The sequence below is a fragment of the Doryrhamphus excisus genome, linkage group LG21 (genome assembly GCF_037039965.1).
Source record: "Doryrhamphus excisus strain RoL-2023G ecotype Guam linkage group LG21, RoL_Dexc_Guam_v1.1, whole genome shotgun sequence".
Classification (NCBI taxonomy): Eukaryota; Metazoa; Chordata; class Actinopteri; order Syngnathiformes; family Syngnathidae; genus Doryrhamphus; species Doryrhamphus excisus.
Window position 1 is genome coordinate 15,348,241 of NC_136377.1, and position 12,787 is coordinate 15,361,027.

A 12,787-nucleotide genomic window follows, 5' to 3' on the forward strand; every position below is an offset into this window, starting at 1 on the left:
AGGAGGTGAAGAAGCGTGTGCAGGTAGGATGGAACGGGTGGGGAAAAGTGATAGAAGAGTTTCAGCTAAAATGAAAGGTATACAAAACTGTGGTGAGACCAGCCATGTTGTTTGGTCTAGAGACAGTGTCACTGTGGAAAAGATAGGAAGCAGAACTGGAGGTAGCAGAGATGAGGATGCTGAGGTTCTCATGGGGAGTGAGCGGGATGGATAGGATCGGGTACAAGTACATCAGAGGGACATTACATGTTATATGTCATGTTATAGAGGCCTTGGAGAAAAATGCTAACGCTAACCAAGGTTCCCAAGGTAAAATGATCAGATTATATTACTTTTCCCTCTATTGTTTTGGCTCATTCCTTGAAACAGGAATTACATTCTCAAAATTATAAGATCATTTGGCCAAACAGTCTTAAAGCCAACACCATAGTTTACTTGCAGAAGCTCATATCGCTCCCAAAACGGTTCATTCATGCCAAAACCAAACCCAAGTGTCTAACAGAACACAAAATCGTATATAAAAGTGAAACATTTCATGGTAACGGTCGCCTCCAAGGTTTGACATTGAAGTCTTTTTTGTTCACACACAAAGTAAAATTATATGTCAACGAGAGAGTTGGAAATAAAACACCCTCCTGGGCATTCTCACACTTGTGTCTGTCTTTCTATCCTACTAGTTTCACCAGACTGTCAAATAATCAATCTAATGTTTCAAGAGATTCATATACAGTATTACAGGATATTGTTTTTTATTGTTGCATATGATGACTCATATAATGAAAAAATGCTGACATGTTTGGAGAGAAGAGCCATTAGACCTGAGAATCAAAACTGGGTTTAGATGAACCAGATCTAACTGTGCTAAATGTAGGCTAACTGGAATGGATCATTTGCAAAGATGGACTTGGACATTGAGACATGTACATCATTTGTAATTTGATTCAATGAATGACAAATTCAATTATGTTGAGTACTCAGTGGTTTGGGGGTTTGTCAAGAAATGACCCTAACCAATGGAGAAAAAATAATTACTAAAATCATAATGGAACAATTAATCACAAAAGCAATCCACTATTTAAAAAAAAGGTGATTGCCTTCATGAGGAGGATTATTAAAATCTATCAAACCACATCCATGTGCTGTCAATTTCAAATGTGACTGCCGGTGTCGCCCCCCTCCAGGTCATTCGACACACTGCGGGTTTAAGGCACATATTCATATTTATACAACAAATAATAACATCTCAGTGACCCAATGTGGTTGTCAGCCCTTCACATCCTTTTACTGTAGATCCAGAGTCAACAATGCTGAATGTAACGTCTGTGCGTACTCTGCGAAGAGAGAAATTGGATTCTGTGAGAACTTTTTTTTTTTTTTTTTAAAGTACTTCAATCCGAGAAGGGGAAGGTCTGTACCTTTGGGATTGTTGTAGAAGATACAGTTGTTGGCGCACGAGTCCGGGTGAGAGTCCCAGAAGGAGGATGCACAGCAGCAGAGGGGAGGAAGGTCCAGTTTCTTGTTGGACATCCGCTGCTTCAGTTGAGCTCTCAGGGCGTCGATGTACCTGTATACAACCACATGAACTGTAATAATAACATTTACGTACATCTACTTCTCATAAGAGCTGTAGCAAAAATACTGTTGTTTCCAAAGGTTTTGTAGGTAATTATCATAGTTTTATTGTGGTATACACCTGCGGTGCATCATACTGAAAGCTGTTTCTAATATTTTAGGAACTGTCAATCTTGGGTGACAACAATGTTACCCACTGGGAATCCTTCCATTTTTTTCAGTATTGTATACGTGTACATGACGTTTATCCAAAGGGGCAATTTCTGGCCCTCCACATACTGTAAAAAGGAAATTAATTATGAATTAAATATGGGCTGCATGGCGGCCGAGTGGTTAAGGCACAGGTCACACAGCTAGGAGACCTGAGTTCAATTCCACCCAAGGTCATCTCTGTGTGGAGTTTGCATGTTCTCCCCGTGCATGCGTGGCTTTTCTCCGGGTACTCCGGTTTCCTCCCACATTCCAAAAACATGCTAGGTTAATTGGTGACTCCAAATTGTCCATAGGTATGAATGTGAGTGTGAATGGTTGTTTGTCTATATGTGCCCTGGGATTGGCTGGCAACCAGTCGCCTCTTGCCTGAAGACAGCTGGGATAGGCTCCAGCACGCCCGCGGTAGAAAATGAATGAATATATTAGATGAGACTAAACTGCTTTGTCACCTATAACACAAAACTAATATGGGTATTTTTATACACAATACACACCGCATTGGTTTTAGTATCTTTAAACGTACAAACAAATGTGTCCAAGTGACCATAGCGCTTCAGTCCTTGCTGGAAAAAGTTTGAACACCCCTGGGTTACATGTATCAAAACGTTGAACTAAATAAGGTCACAATGCATGATAAACTTAGCAATATATAATAAACACATTGTAACATCCTCAGGTGATGGCCGACAGATTACCTGGTGGTCACTTTCCCCTTCTCCGACCTTTTTCTCCTCTCCAGCTTGGCGGCTCTCTCCTCCTCCTCCAGCTTGAGGTGCTCCAGGATGAGCGTCTCTCGCTCCTCCAGCCGCTGTCTGACCTCATTCAGCTGCCGTGTTTGCTCCAGCCGGCGCTCCTCCTCCAGGCGAGCCTTTTCCTTCTCTGCTTTGATCCTATGAGAGGCAAGAAGATGTAAACGATGGGATATAAACGATGAGTATGAAAATACTTTAGTACTGTATGCAATACCATAAAACACTAATTCAGGTACCCCTGTGCCATTCAATGAGTCAAAATCAATCAAAAACTCTGCAGTGACAAAGAAAACTAAAGATGCATGCAAATATGACTACAACATACCCCACTGGACATCTTTGGCTTTATTTTGTGTGTTCAAATACAAGAGTTGATGAGCACACAAAATAAAGAACACAGCTCCTAGCAGATACCGTATAGTAGCTCCGTAAAAAGACCATGACCACCACCATCATCAGGGATGAAGACGGTATTCTGGGACATGTGAAAGGATGTGCTCCTATGAATAGACAGTGATAAATATGCAACATAACCGTCTCATTATTGAGACATCCTCCTACCAGTCTCTACCAGTCTCCCCTTCATTTGCAACGCCCCTGTCAGTGTGCAAAACAACCACAGGGATAAAAGTCAGTGGTGAGTTTGTTGAATGAATATGTCCTTCACGTGTTCAGTGTACAGTTTGAGTGACTTCAGTGGTCATTTTGTTCTAATTCAGGTATGAGTTGCAACTTAAACTTGACCGACATCAGCGTCATTGGAGAGCTATTTCTAATATTTTCACCCACTCCAAAAGTCCACCATAATAATTATAAACTTATTGTTAAAATACAAACCAATGTGTCAATCAAAGCTGAATAATATCATACTGTATTGTATGGTATTCTCTTGGAGATGAATAAAGTGTCTATGTAGAAGATTGGCCAGTTTTGGCCAGTCAGTGAATTTATATGCACCACCACAGCAACAACAGAAACACTCTTGTGGTCTCGTCACCTCGCCGTCTTCTTCAGGTGCTTCCTGTGCTGCTTGTTCTCTTTCACTCGCTCCCTCTCAGTGCTCATGCAGTGGCGGCGGTGCATCAGGAACTGAGACAAACGCTGTAAGGGAGGACAGATGCATATGAAAACATGGCATTGTGTGGATTGTTATTAAGATGCCGATACCTGTCTTTTCAACTCTTCCTGATCCGGTAGAGGCCGCAGGAACTTCGGCACTCCGATGCTGGACTTGAGATCAGCGTCAGACTCCGGTGTGTCCACATCCCGCTCACGTCTGGTCTGAAACATCACAACACATTATCATCTACCTCTATGGGATCCCAACATTTGCACCAAGGGACTACTTTGACATTTTTAAATATATACGTATATATATATTTTTTTACCAGGGATGCCCTAATCAGGGTTTCTTTTGCTGTCGATTAGAATACAAATCATCCATGATTGATTGATCACATAAGTGCAATTTGTCAAATGTATTTCTGATGAGGGCTGTTGGCCCATGGTGCCGTACAAGGGGGGAAAGCTAGGACCATTCCAAGGTCCCCTGACTACTAAGGACCCAAAGAATAAATGTTAAAAAAAAGTGGGGCACCCAACGGGGCCCAGCATCCTCTTTGCACTCCTGCCAATAGCCATATGAAAAAGGGAACCATTAAATGACCTTCATTTAGACAAAAACACACTTGTTCTACCTTTTTAAGACAACATGCAGCACTCATGAAACTCACAGACGATGAGGCTCTAGCAGGACTTTCAGGTACCATGCAGTGAGGTGAGAGAGCAGTCACTCCACCGCTGACAGGGGCTGGTCATTTAGTCTGATGAATTCAATTATTTTTCGGGTTATTTGGTTATTTTGAATAGTGGGGAGGACACGCCCCTGGGGGAGGTCATGGGAGGCTTTCATTTTAATGCAGACAAATTTATTGTACTCAACATTTGACTCCCGAGAACGCTTGAATGCTCTCCATTTTGTTGGTTTCATTTTCCAGTTCAGTCTGTACAATTCAGATAAATTAATAATATCACTTTCTCTAGTATTTCAAATTGGGGGTGGGGGGTGATTTCTGTCCCTTATGGTGGGCATGACAGAAAATAACTACACACAAAGAGTAACGCAACACTTTACAGCCATTACAAAGTGCGTATTTATAATCTTAATTGCACAATGCGGACATACGGTGCAGCCTGATTAGGTCTCATTAGGAAAAAATGATCTGGACATGATCCAATATCTATTTTGATGCTAATATTGGCCAATATTATCAGACATAGCCTGTTCCATTGCGTTTAGGTTTGAGAGGGGCAGCTTTGTGAATCTTGTTTCTTGCAGTAATCCTAATTGTGTATTTGGGATAGGAATAGGAATGGCTCTGATGCTAGCCGATTTTTTTCTTAACACATGATTTTGTACTTGTAGTACAAAAAAATGCTATAATAAAAGGAACTTAAAAGCAGATCTCTAAACTAAGTCTTTAGGTTCTTTTGGAGTTATTTGAAAAAAGTGAAGTTCCAGGGATATATTTAACAAGTCATAAGTCAAGTGATGGAGTGGAGTGGAGCATGAATCACAAAGTTTTGGTTATCATGTGAGTGAAGGCGGCCATTTATATGCTAAGAGGTTAAAAGGTAGAGTCATGTACTGTACATGCACACGCACCACGACACGTCTACTCCTGCTCGCTGGGTGCCGAACAAGCGGGCATTTGTGTTCTTCTCTGAGGACCAGCAAATCATCTCCATCATCTTCATCTTCATCTTCCTCCTGAACATTGTAATCCTCCTGTGCTTCCTGCTCCTCCCACGGGACATCGGATTCAGCACTCTGTTGTCAGAAAATAACAACTTTCAATCAAGGAAGTGTTTGCACGTTTTTGGGGTTTTTTTAAGCTCACATGTCTAACGTGTGTGATGTTCCAGTCGTCTGCGGGAAGCTCTGGTGTCACCTCGTCACATAGGTTTGTCCCACGAGCTGCCAGTCTGAGTCTGACCTGCCTCGCCCCGTCATGGAGCTGGAAACATCAGAGATGCATTCATCATTGTCTCATTATTCCGAAAAAGGTCCCTCAAGGACAGAATGCAACAATTCCTGACTCCCTGGCTGGGCTACACTGATAAGGACACAGCTTTGGATTGACAAAGGACAGTGAGCAGCTCTGCAATAACGACCTTAAAAAAGCGCTTCATGCTGGAAATGAATGACAACAATTCTGCCAAGATGAGTGGGCCAAAATTCTGCCACAGCGCTCTAAGAGACTTATTGCAAGCTTTCGCAAACACTTGATTGCAGTCGTTGCTGCTAAGGGTGACCCAACCAAGTATTAGGTTTAGGGGCCACTTTACATAATAAAAAATGTCATTTAAAAACTGCATTTTGTGTTTCGTTGTGTTGTCACTGACTATTACTGACATTAGTATTAGTAGATTAAGAAATCTGGAAGGGGAGGAAACACTTCTTCACACCACTGTATATTGCAGTCCTGTGAGAAATGCTTACTAATGGCCCTCCTATATAAGTGACAAACAGATATTTCCCCCAAAAACAACTTACAAATGTTCAAATGAGCTTTAGGAGGATTATCTATGCAAATTAAGCACCCTCATTCTGGGTGTTAAATGTTGGGTAGTTAATCGTTCAAGGATGTTGCCATTACATTTTAGTGAGACACATTGATGACATCATTAAAAAAAATGGGCAGACACTGTCATTCACATTTAGAAGCAATTCAAGGCAGAAAATCACTTCTCACACCTATCTATCAAATACTGACTGTATTTGGTAATGTACTGTCGCCATTCACATGGTTTGAGGAATCGAGATCAATTAATGCCTCAGGACGTTTTTGCAGTTCATTTGTTGTTTAGAACATGAACCGGTAATTTGCAAAACTGAACCTTTGTACCACTTTTCAAATTGGATGCTGAATGTGGGGTTTTATTAGAAGTCATCTACAATCATCACAATTATGAAGAAATCCATTCTGGCTTTTCCACCTCCAAGGCACTGAAAGCACTTTGACACTGTTAGCACATTTAGCTATGATGACGCAGCATCAGCACCAACTGGGGAAACTACTGTGAAACATTGAGGGACTAAAAAAGGCTTATGCTGTTGTATCTTTCTAATTGGTGAAAGTGTAGACTTTCACCAATTGTCATAGGGGACACATGAAAATGAAAGACAATTAGCAACTAACTCACAATTGCAAGTGCGCACGAACGCCTCACGGCACAGAACATAAAGATGCTCATTGTGTGAATCATATGAACAAATAGTTACAGTAAGTTTGATGATTATGTTGTAGTGTTGAATCTCCCAATGATGATTTCATTTATATTGCTGTTCCAATCAAATGATGCTAGACAGAGCAATTCAACTTTCTGCCCCTTCTCCTTGCCCAGTGGGGCATTCAGGCGCACTCGTAATTGTGAGAGTTAGGCACAAATCTTTTTCATTTTTATTCACATACATCACCATTGGCATACCCCCGGGGGTACGTGTGCCCCACATTGGGAACCAAGGCTCTAGAGAAAGTTAATGCTTGTACCTCCTTAATGGCCGTCTCCCTTTGAGTCCAGGGGTGATGCTGTTTGGGGATTCTCCAGTCAACGTTCACCTATAATTTCAGAAGATTGTATGATTTATTTAAACTTATTCATGTGTAAGGGTGTGTTCACACTTGGGGAGTTCGGTACTCTGCTCCGGACCTAATTAAATAAATAAATAAATACTTTTTGGTTGTGGGCTGTGTTTACGCTTGACCAAACGAACCGGATTAGCAGAACGGAATCGACTGATGTGAACATACCCTTGATGTGAGTCAAAATGATCTCTATGACAAAGTTACCCCAGATTGTGCTTCCTGGTGTCGCCGCCTGCAGATGGCAGCCACACGATGGCGCACTTTCGCTTGAAACCGACGGAGCTTCTCTTCGCGCTCCCTCATCTTTTGTGCCTGGAGCTCATCAGTGAAATAAGCCACGTCCTGAGAAACAAAGACAGAAGAGTTATGAAACCACGCCAACACAGCCACGTTGTTTCTGAGCAGTCTAACTGCATAAACGTGTGAAAAGAATTACAGGAAGACAGTCGGGCCTTGAACCAACGGCTATTCGAGAGAGCCTGAAGACAAACTTCAGCAGTCACTTACACACGGATGCTCCTCAAACTCCTTTCCGTCCTCCACCCAGGCTCCCACTGCCACCACCGCCTGGTTTCTCTCGGCCATCACCTGGTTGGTTCGGTGCACTTGTCTTCGCCGGATCGGAGCTTTGTCCCGAACCGTTTTCGCCTGGCAACCAAACATGGTCGCGAATAACGCTTTCTCTGGGAGTAGACCGTTTGACGTTCTAGTTGTTTCAAGGTACAACTTTAGCTAGTTGTATGTTAAATTGTAATTCTACAAATTGTAAATTGTAATAAAATGAGGGAAGTGGGCGAAGATAAACAGATTCAAGTTTCGCTCACTTGGCGTTTTTCCGACTCGGCTCAGTGGCGCACTACTGCCCCCTTTGGTGTGGAGGTTGGATGGATGTTTCGCCATACCTCTTTATGATGGCCATGACATCATACAAATGCATTGTTGTTAACCGTTTTTATTATTAAAATATGATTTTTTTTTGCCACATACAAACAAGAGTTTTACATTTATAGCTTCAGATGTAAAGATTACTCTGAAGGTCGCTGGTTCTGACAAACTTGCGGACGACGTCTGAGCTTGGAGATGGATCCAACTAAGGAGAGACAAACAAAACACATGGACTATTAACCTGGAAGGACACATTATTCTTTTTTGTGTCCAGAAAGAGCAACAACTCACATGTACAGACTTGCCAAGCTTGGTTAGTGTTGGCTTGAAGGTCTCCATGGTGACAGAGTCTGGGCCGATGACATCACTGAAACACTGGTAGACAACAGCGGCAATGCGGTGGACTTGGCAGTGATTCAGTACTAAAAATAAAAGAAGCACAAAGGGAAAAAAAGTCCATCAGACCTCTACAGAGACGACAATCTGACAAAGTGTTTTTGTGATACTACCTGCAGCTGGAAGTCCACTGAGTATGTTGGGCTGCTCCAGTGACCGACAGACATGCGGCCCGGTGAAAGAGCCGGTGTGGAGGGAGCGCAGGAAGGGTGCTGAGCTGCCGCAAAGGTAGTCAGCCGTCTTGTACTCTGCCATGAAACTGTCTGACAGAACTGTTACATTCAATTCTCTTTGCTGGAGGGAGTCAAACACCTGTAGGAGTAATAGTAAGACTCATCAGCCCAATACAATATTTCCATATTTCCTTTCTACTTTCTCATGCTGTCCAATTAATTATTATCATATAATGAGTTTTCCATATTTAGGAAATAAACGCCTCTCTTAAATTATCGCCTGCTACCAATAGGTAAATAAATGCCTTAGCATTTATGGTGGTAGTATTTTTGTTGCTTTTCTACCTTCAAGGTACCCAAAGTGCTTTTGACGTGGTTACCACATTTAGCTACTGATGACGCAGCATTAGGAGCAACTGGGGTTTCGGTATCTTGTCCCAGGATACTTCGACATGGCCACGGACGGAAGATTGAACCAGCAACCACCACCTGAGCCATGCCACCCACACGAAGAAGGAAATGTCTTCTTTGTAAAGTTGAAAATGAGATAAATGTACCTTTTCAGTCCACTGGAACTGCTGGTCTTCTGCAACATAGCAGGTCAACTGGCAGATTAGAACCTGCCAAAGGAGCAGACAAGATGATTATGGTAATGGTAATGGTTTTATTTCATTTGAACATGCATCAGATTACAATTGAGTGCATCACATAATCAGTTCACAGTTCCACATGTCCAAAAGGAGTAGGAAGAAGCAAAGATTATTAAATCCTACCCCTCCATCTGGTACTTTTACAATCGGTAACATTTGTTCACTTCCTGCTTTCCATAATACAGTTTAAGGTTTTTTTTAAATAATGTACCTCGTACCAAAGTACAAGGTGATATGACCATATGATATGATTATTAACATTGTTGGATTAAAGCATTATACGTTTGAATGTATAGTGCTTTAATCCACTGTAAATTCAGCAAATAAGAAAAAGGGCTCTATTAGAGTATCTGCTATGCTGTGTTTACACTTGCACGCATTTTGCCTCTGCATTGTCCCTCAATTTACCGTGACGATGTGTGTCATTTAGATGGCACGCATGAAAAGCGTGAAGAATACCTTGCGTATAAATTACACATTTTGCACGCAATTCATGACCGAAAATGGTGCACACTGACATGCTCCCGCATGACGTATGTATTCTTTTGTTAGTATTGTTTACGTCTAGAGTACGACACGCGACACACATTGTTCCCGCATGGGTGTCCCCATCACTTACTGGTCATAGCATTATTTGGTCCCGCTTTGTCCCATGGTAGGCCACACAAGAGGAGGCATCTGCCCTCGCTTCCATAGTAAGTTAACCCATTCATATGAATGACAATTTGTTACACACCGCCTGCATTATTTTCACACAGATCACGGTGTGTTCATGACTCGTTCATGAAAATAACGCCAAGCACAGTTTCCACATAGCCTCCTTCACACCTGTTTACGAGAAATTCACTCATTGACACACAAAATTGCATCGGGACAACGTGTGCAAGTGTAAATGTGGCTTGAGCACAACTGTATAAAAATCTAAGGTCATTAAGATCCCTGCAGTACACCTGAAGGCAGCACACCTGATAGGGAACAAAGTGATAAATCAGGAACCTCCTCAGCAGCGTTGGGCTATTACACACAAGGTGCACAGTGGGTTTATCTTTATTAAATCACATGCAAACAACAGCAGGCTGCAAAACAACCTGCTCACACCCACACCCACACAGCAGACTGTCAGGTTGTAAATCAGTGTTTTAGCAGTTTTAGCAGTTTATGCATCAGGCACCAGATTACCGGTGAGTCATTCATCACGGGTGTCAGTGCTTCTGTTCCGACTTTTCCCATCATAAACAAATGCTTTAGCTTTGCTCCAAGATGGGAGTAAAGCTGTTTCATATGTGAATTTTCCTCGCTGTGAGGTTGATAAAATCGTCAGCCAAACCAGTAACGTTAACTCACAGATGGGTCATCCTTGTGTCGGTAGAAGACGCAGCCCGACTGATCGGCACTTTGTCCGGTACCAGCCCGGTTCCTCTCGTTCCACATGGACGCGTGTCCCACCACATCCCACTTTGCTGAGGTGAGAACGTACACAGACAGAAACCCTGCGAAGACAAGTCAACAGTGTTCAATCACGGCTCACATGGCGTGGGAGGCTTGTTTTGTCTGTGTTGACATGTTAGAATTAAGCGCTGCATAAAAAGAATTGGGTGCTTACTAGCAGCATTGTGGCCTACAGCGAGGAGTAATTGAGAACATTGCAGCTTGTTTCCTGCTTGAAGAGAATCAGATACATCAGGAACCCAATGCAGATGGACCTCCCTATAAAAAAAAGGGGGGATACAGCTTTAGAAAATAGCATACATTTTTGGTAGACCCATCAGCCATAACATAAAATAGATCTGCACAACATGAATAGAACTGTATCCATAGTTCAACAATAATATTTAATCGATTACATATATCTGACATAGTCAATCCTGTTTGTAATATTTGCCAGTGTGCTTCTAATAGTTAATCCCTTTAAATTTACAAAATGGATGCTTGGATGTGGCATAATGTAGCTAATGTATACCACCGTATTTGGGATGCAAACATACTTTCTGCTTACTCACTTCCGTCCTCATGCTCGTGAGCTAACCTCATTTACCTCTTCTCTTCCAGCTCTCTGCGGATTTGGGCGTCTTCGTCGTATTCGTCAAACTCCTCCTCGTCATCCTCCACAGCCCGGGAGTAAACGGAAAGGACCTCGCCGAAAAACGTTGCCATTATCCGAGCTACAAAAGCGACCAAGTTTAACAAGAGAGTCGGCTGCCGAGTAGCTGTAAATAGAGAACAAACTTCCGGTTGTTTTCCGCATTCGAAACATTTTCAAAATAAAACATTAATGTCGAATGCAATACCATTGCTCTAACGTGGAAATTTTAGGGTACCGTATCTACCCTATACACTATTACAAATTTAGCTATTCAATCATTAAAAAATGTTAATGTTTGAAATAAATGCACAATTACATCCACTACGACTACACCGACAAACCGGATGTACTTCCGGTTGTCTTCGGGAAGCTCTTCAAATGTAAATACGGGCTACTATTGGTCCAACGTGGGAATATTCGTGGAACGTCTCTCTGCGTTAGGGATCATTAGAATATCTAGTCATAGTCAGATTTTAACTTTCAAATACACAATTACGTCGAGCCAAGCCATTTAAAACCATTACTGGAGCTACAAACCGTTTGGTATTTTCGTGGTTTTCCGGACTTAACAGTCTTTCACAATCAATTGTTTTGTAGACAGTATGCACCTCATTTGAATATTTAAAACATGCTAACAAATCACTCAACTTTAAAATAGAAATACATCAGCCATACCCGGTATTTTAGGACTTAGAAAAACCAGTAGAAACAGAATCAGCACATTTTCTAAACACATTTGCCTGACAAGTGGAAACATTCTGACCACTTTGTGCCGACAAGCGCAACAACAGTTGCTGTCCAGCAGCCCCCAGAGGAGGAAGCCTTCATGCATGAGTACAGCCTGTCCAATGTATTTGTGCCTGAGCCGCTCACTTGAAATGATGAATGATTTATGGCCGCGTTTCTCCCAAGGATCCTCATGACATGTGCTTAGACATGGCACATATAGGCGCTGGAATGTAACAAACAATGAATGTAGGTGTGCTATTCTGGGTCCATGTGCCAGTGGAGGGTGAACCTGACATGCTGCATGACGACCCGGCTATGATACAAAATGCACACAGCAAAGTAGTGGGAGGCCCAACATAAACCAACTTGTGTTTGGTCAATACCATTGTACGCTGCTCCCCGGAGGATAGTGGGTATGTGGGGGGACAAAACAGAAATGTGATGACATCAGCAAAACCATAAAATATTTCATTGTCAACAGAAAGTGTTCTGTGTTGCAAAGACAAATTAGATTCCAGGGAAAGGTCGGAGTGGAATGAAGTGTGCACTCTATTACACGGGCGGTGCAATAATAATGTAAGGGGGAGGCCATAAAGTAACACCAGAGAGGCTTCTTGTCACAAAATGGAGCAACATGCTAGGAGGAAGCTTCAGGGTGCTGTTAATATAATTGATAGCAGAGCGG

At 42.2% G+C, this 12,787-nt stretch overlaps 2 protein-coding genes across 2 annotated transcripts; both read right to left on the reverse strand.

Moving 5' to 3' along the window:
* Positions 1–338: 338 nt before the first annotated feature.
* Positions 339–8,007, reverse strand: ccdc15 (coiled-coil domain containing 15). Its single transcript, XM_058087742.2, has 10 exons — positions 7,694–8,007; positions 7,391–7,528; positions 7,091–7,159; positions 5,438–5,554; positions 5,203–5,367; positions 3,705–3,818; positions 3,535–3,638; positions 2,481–2,675; positions 1,416–1,564; positions 339–1,331 (listed from the first exon to the last, which is right to left on the reverse strand). The coding sequence occupies exons 1-10, from the start codon at positions 7,847–7,849 to the stop codon at positions 1,282–1,284; spliced, it is 1,257 nt and encodes a 418-aa protein (XP_057943725.2). The 5' UTR covers positions 7,850–8,007; the 3' UTR covers positions 339–1,281.
* Positions 8,008–8,124: 117 nt separating this feature from the next.
* psmg1 (proteasome (prosome, macropain) assembly chaperone 1) lies at positions 8,125–11,533 on the reverse strand. The gene is made up of 7 exons (XM_058087745.2): positions 11,326–11,533; positions 10,894–10,997; positions 10,635–10,780; positions 9,198–9,260; positions 8,581–8,779; positions 8,363–8,493; positions 8,125–8,276 (listed from the first exon to the last, which is right to left on the reverse strand). Exons 1-7 carry the CDS (start codon positions 11,442–11,444, stop codon positions 8,199–8,201), a joined length of 840 nt encoding a protein of 279 aa, XP_057943728.2. The 5' UTR covers positions 11,445–11,533; the 3' UTR covers positions 8,125–8,198.
* Between the last annotated feature and the right edge of the window lie 1,254 nt (positions 11,534–12,787).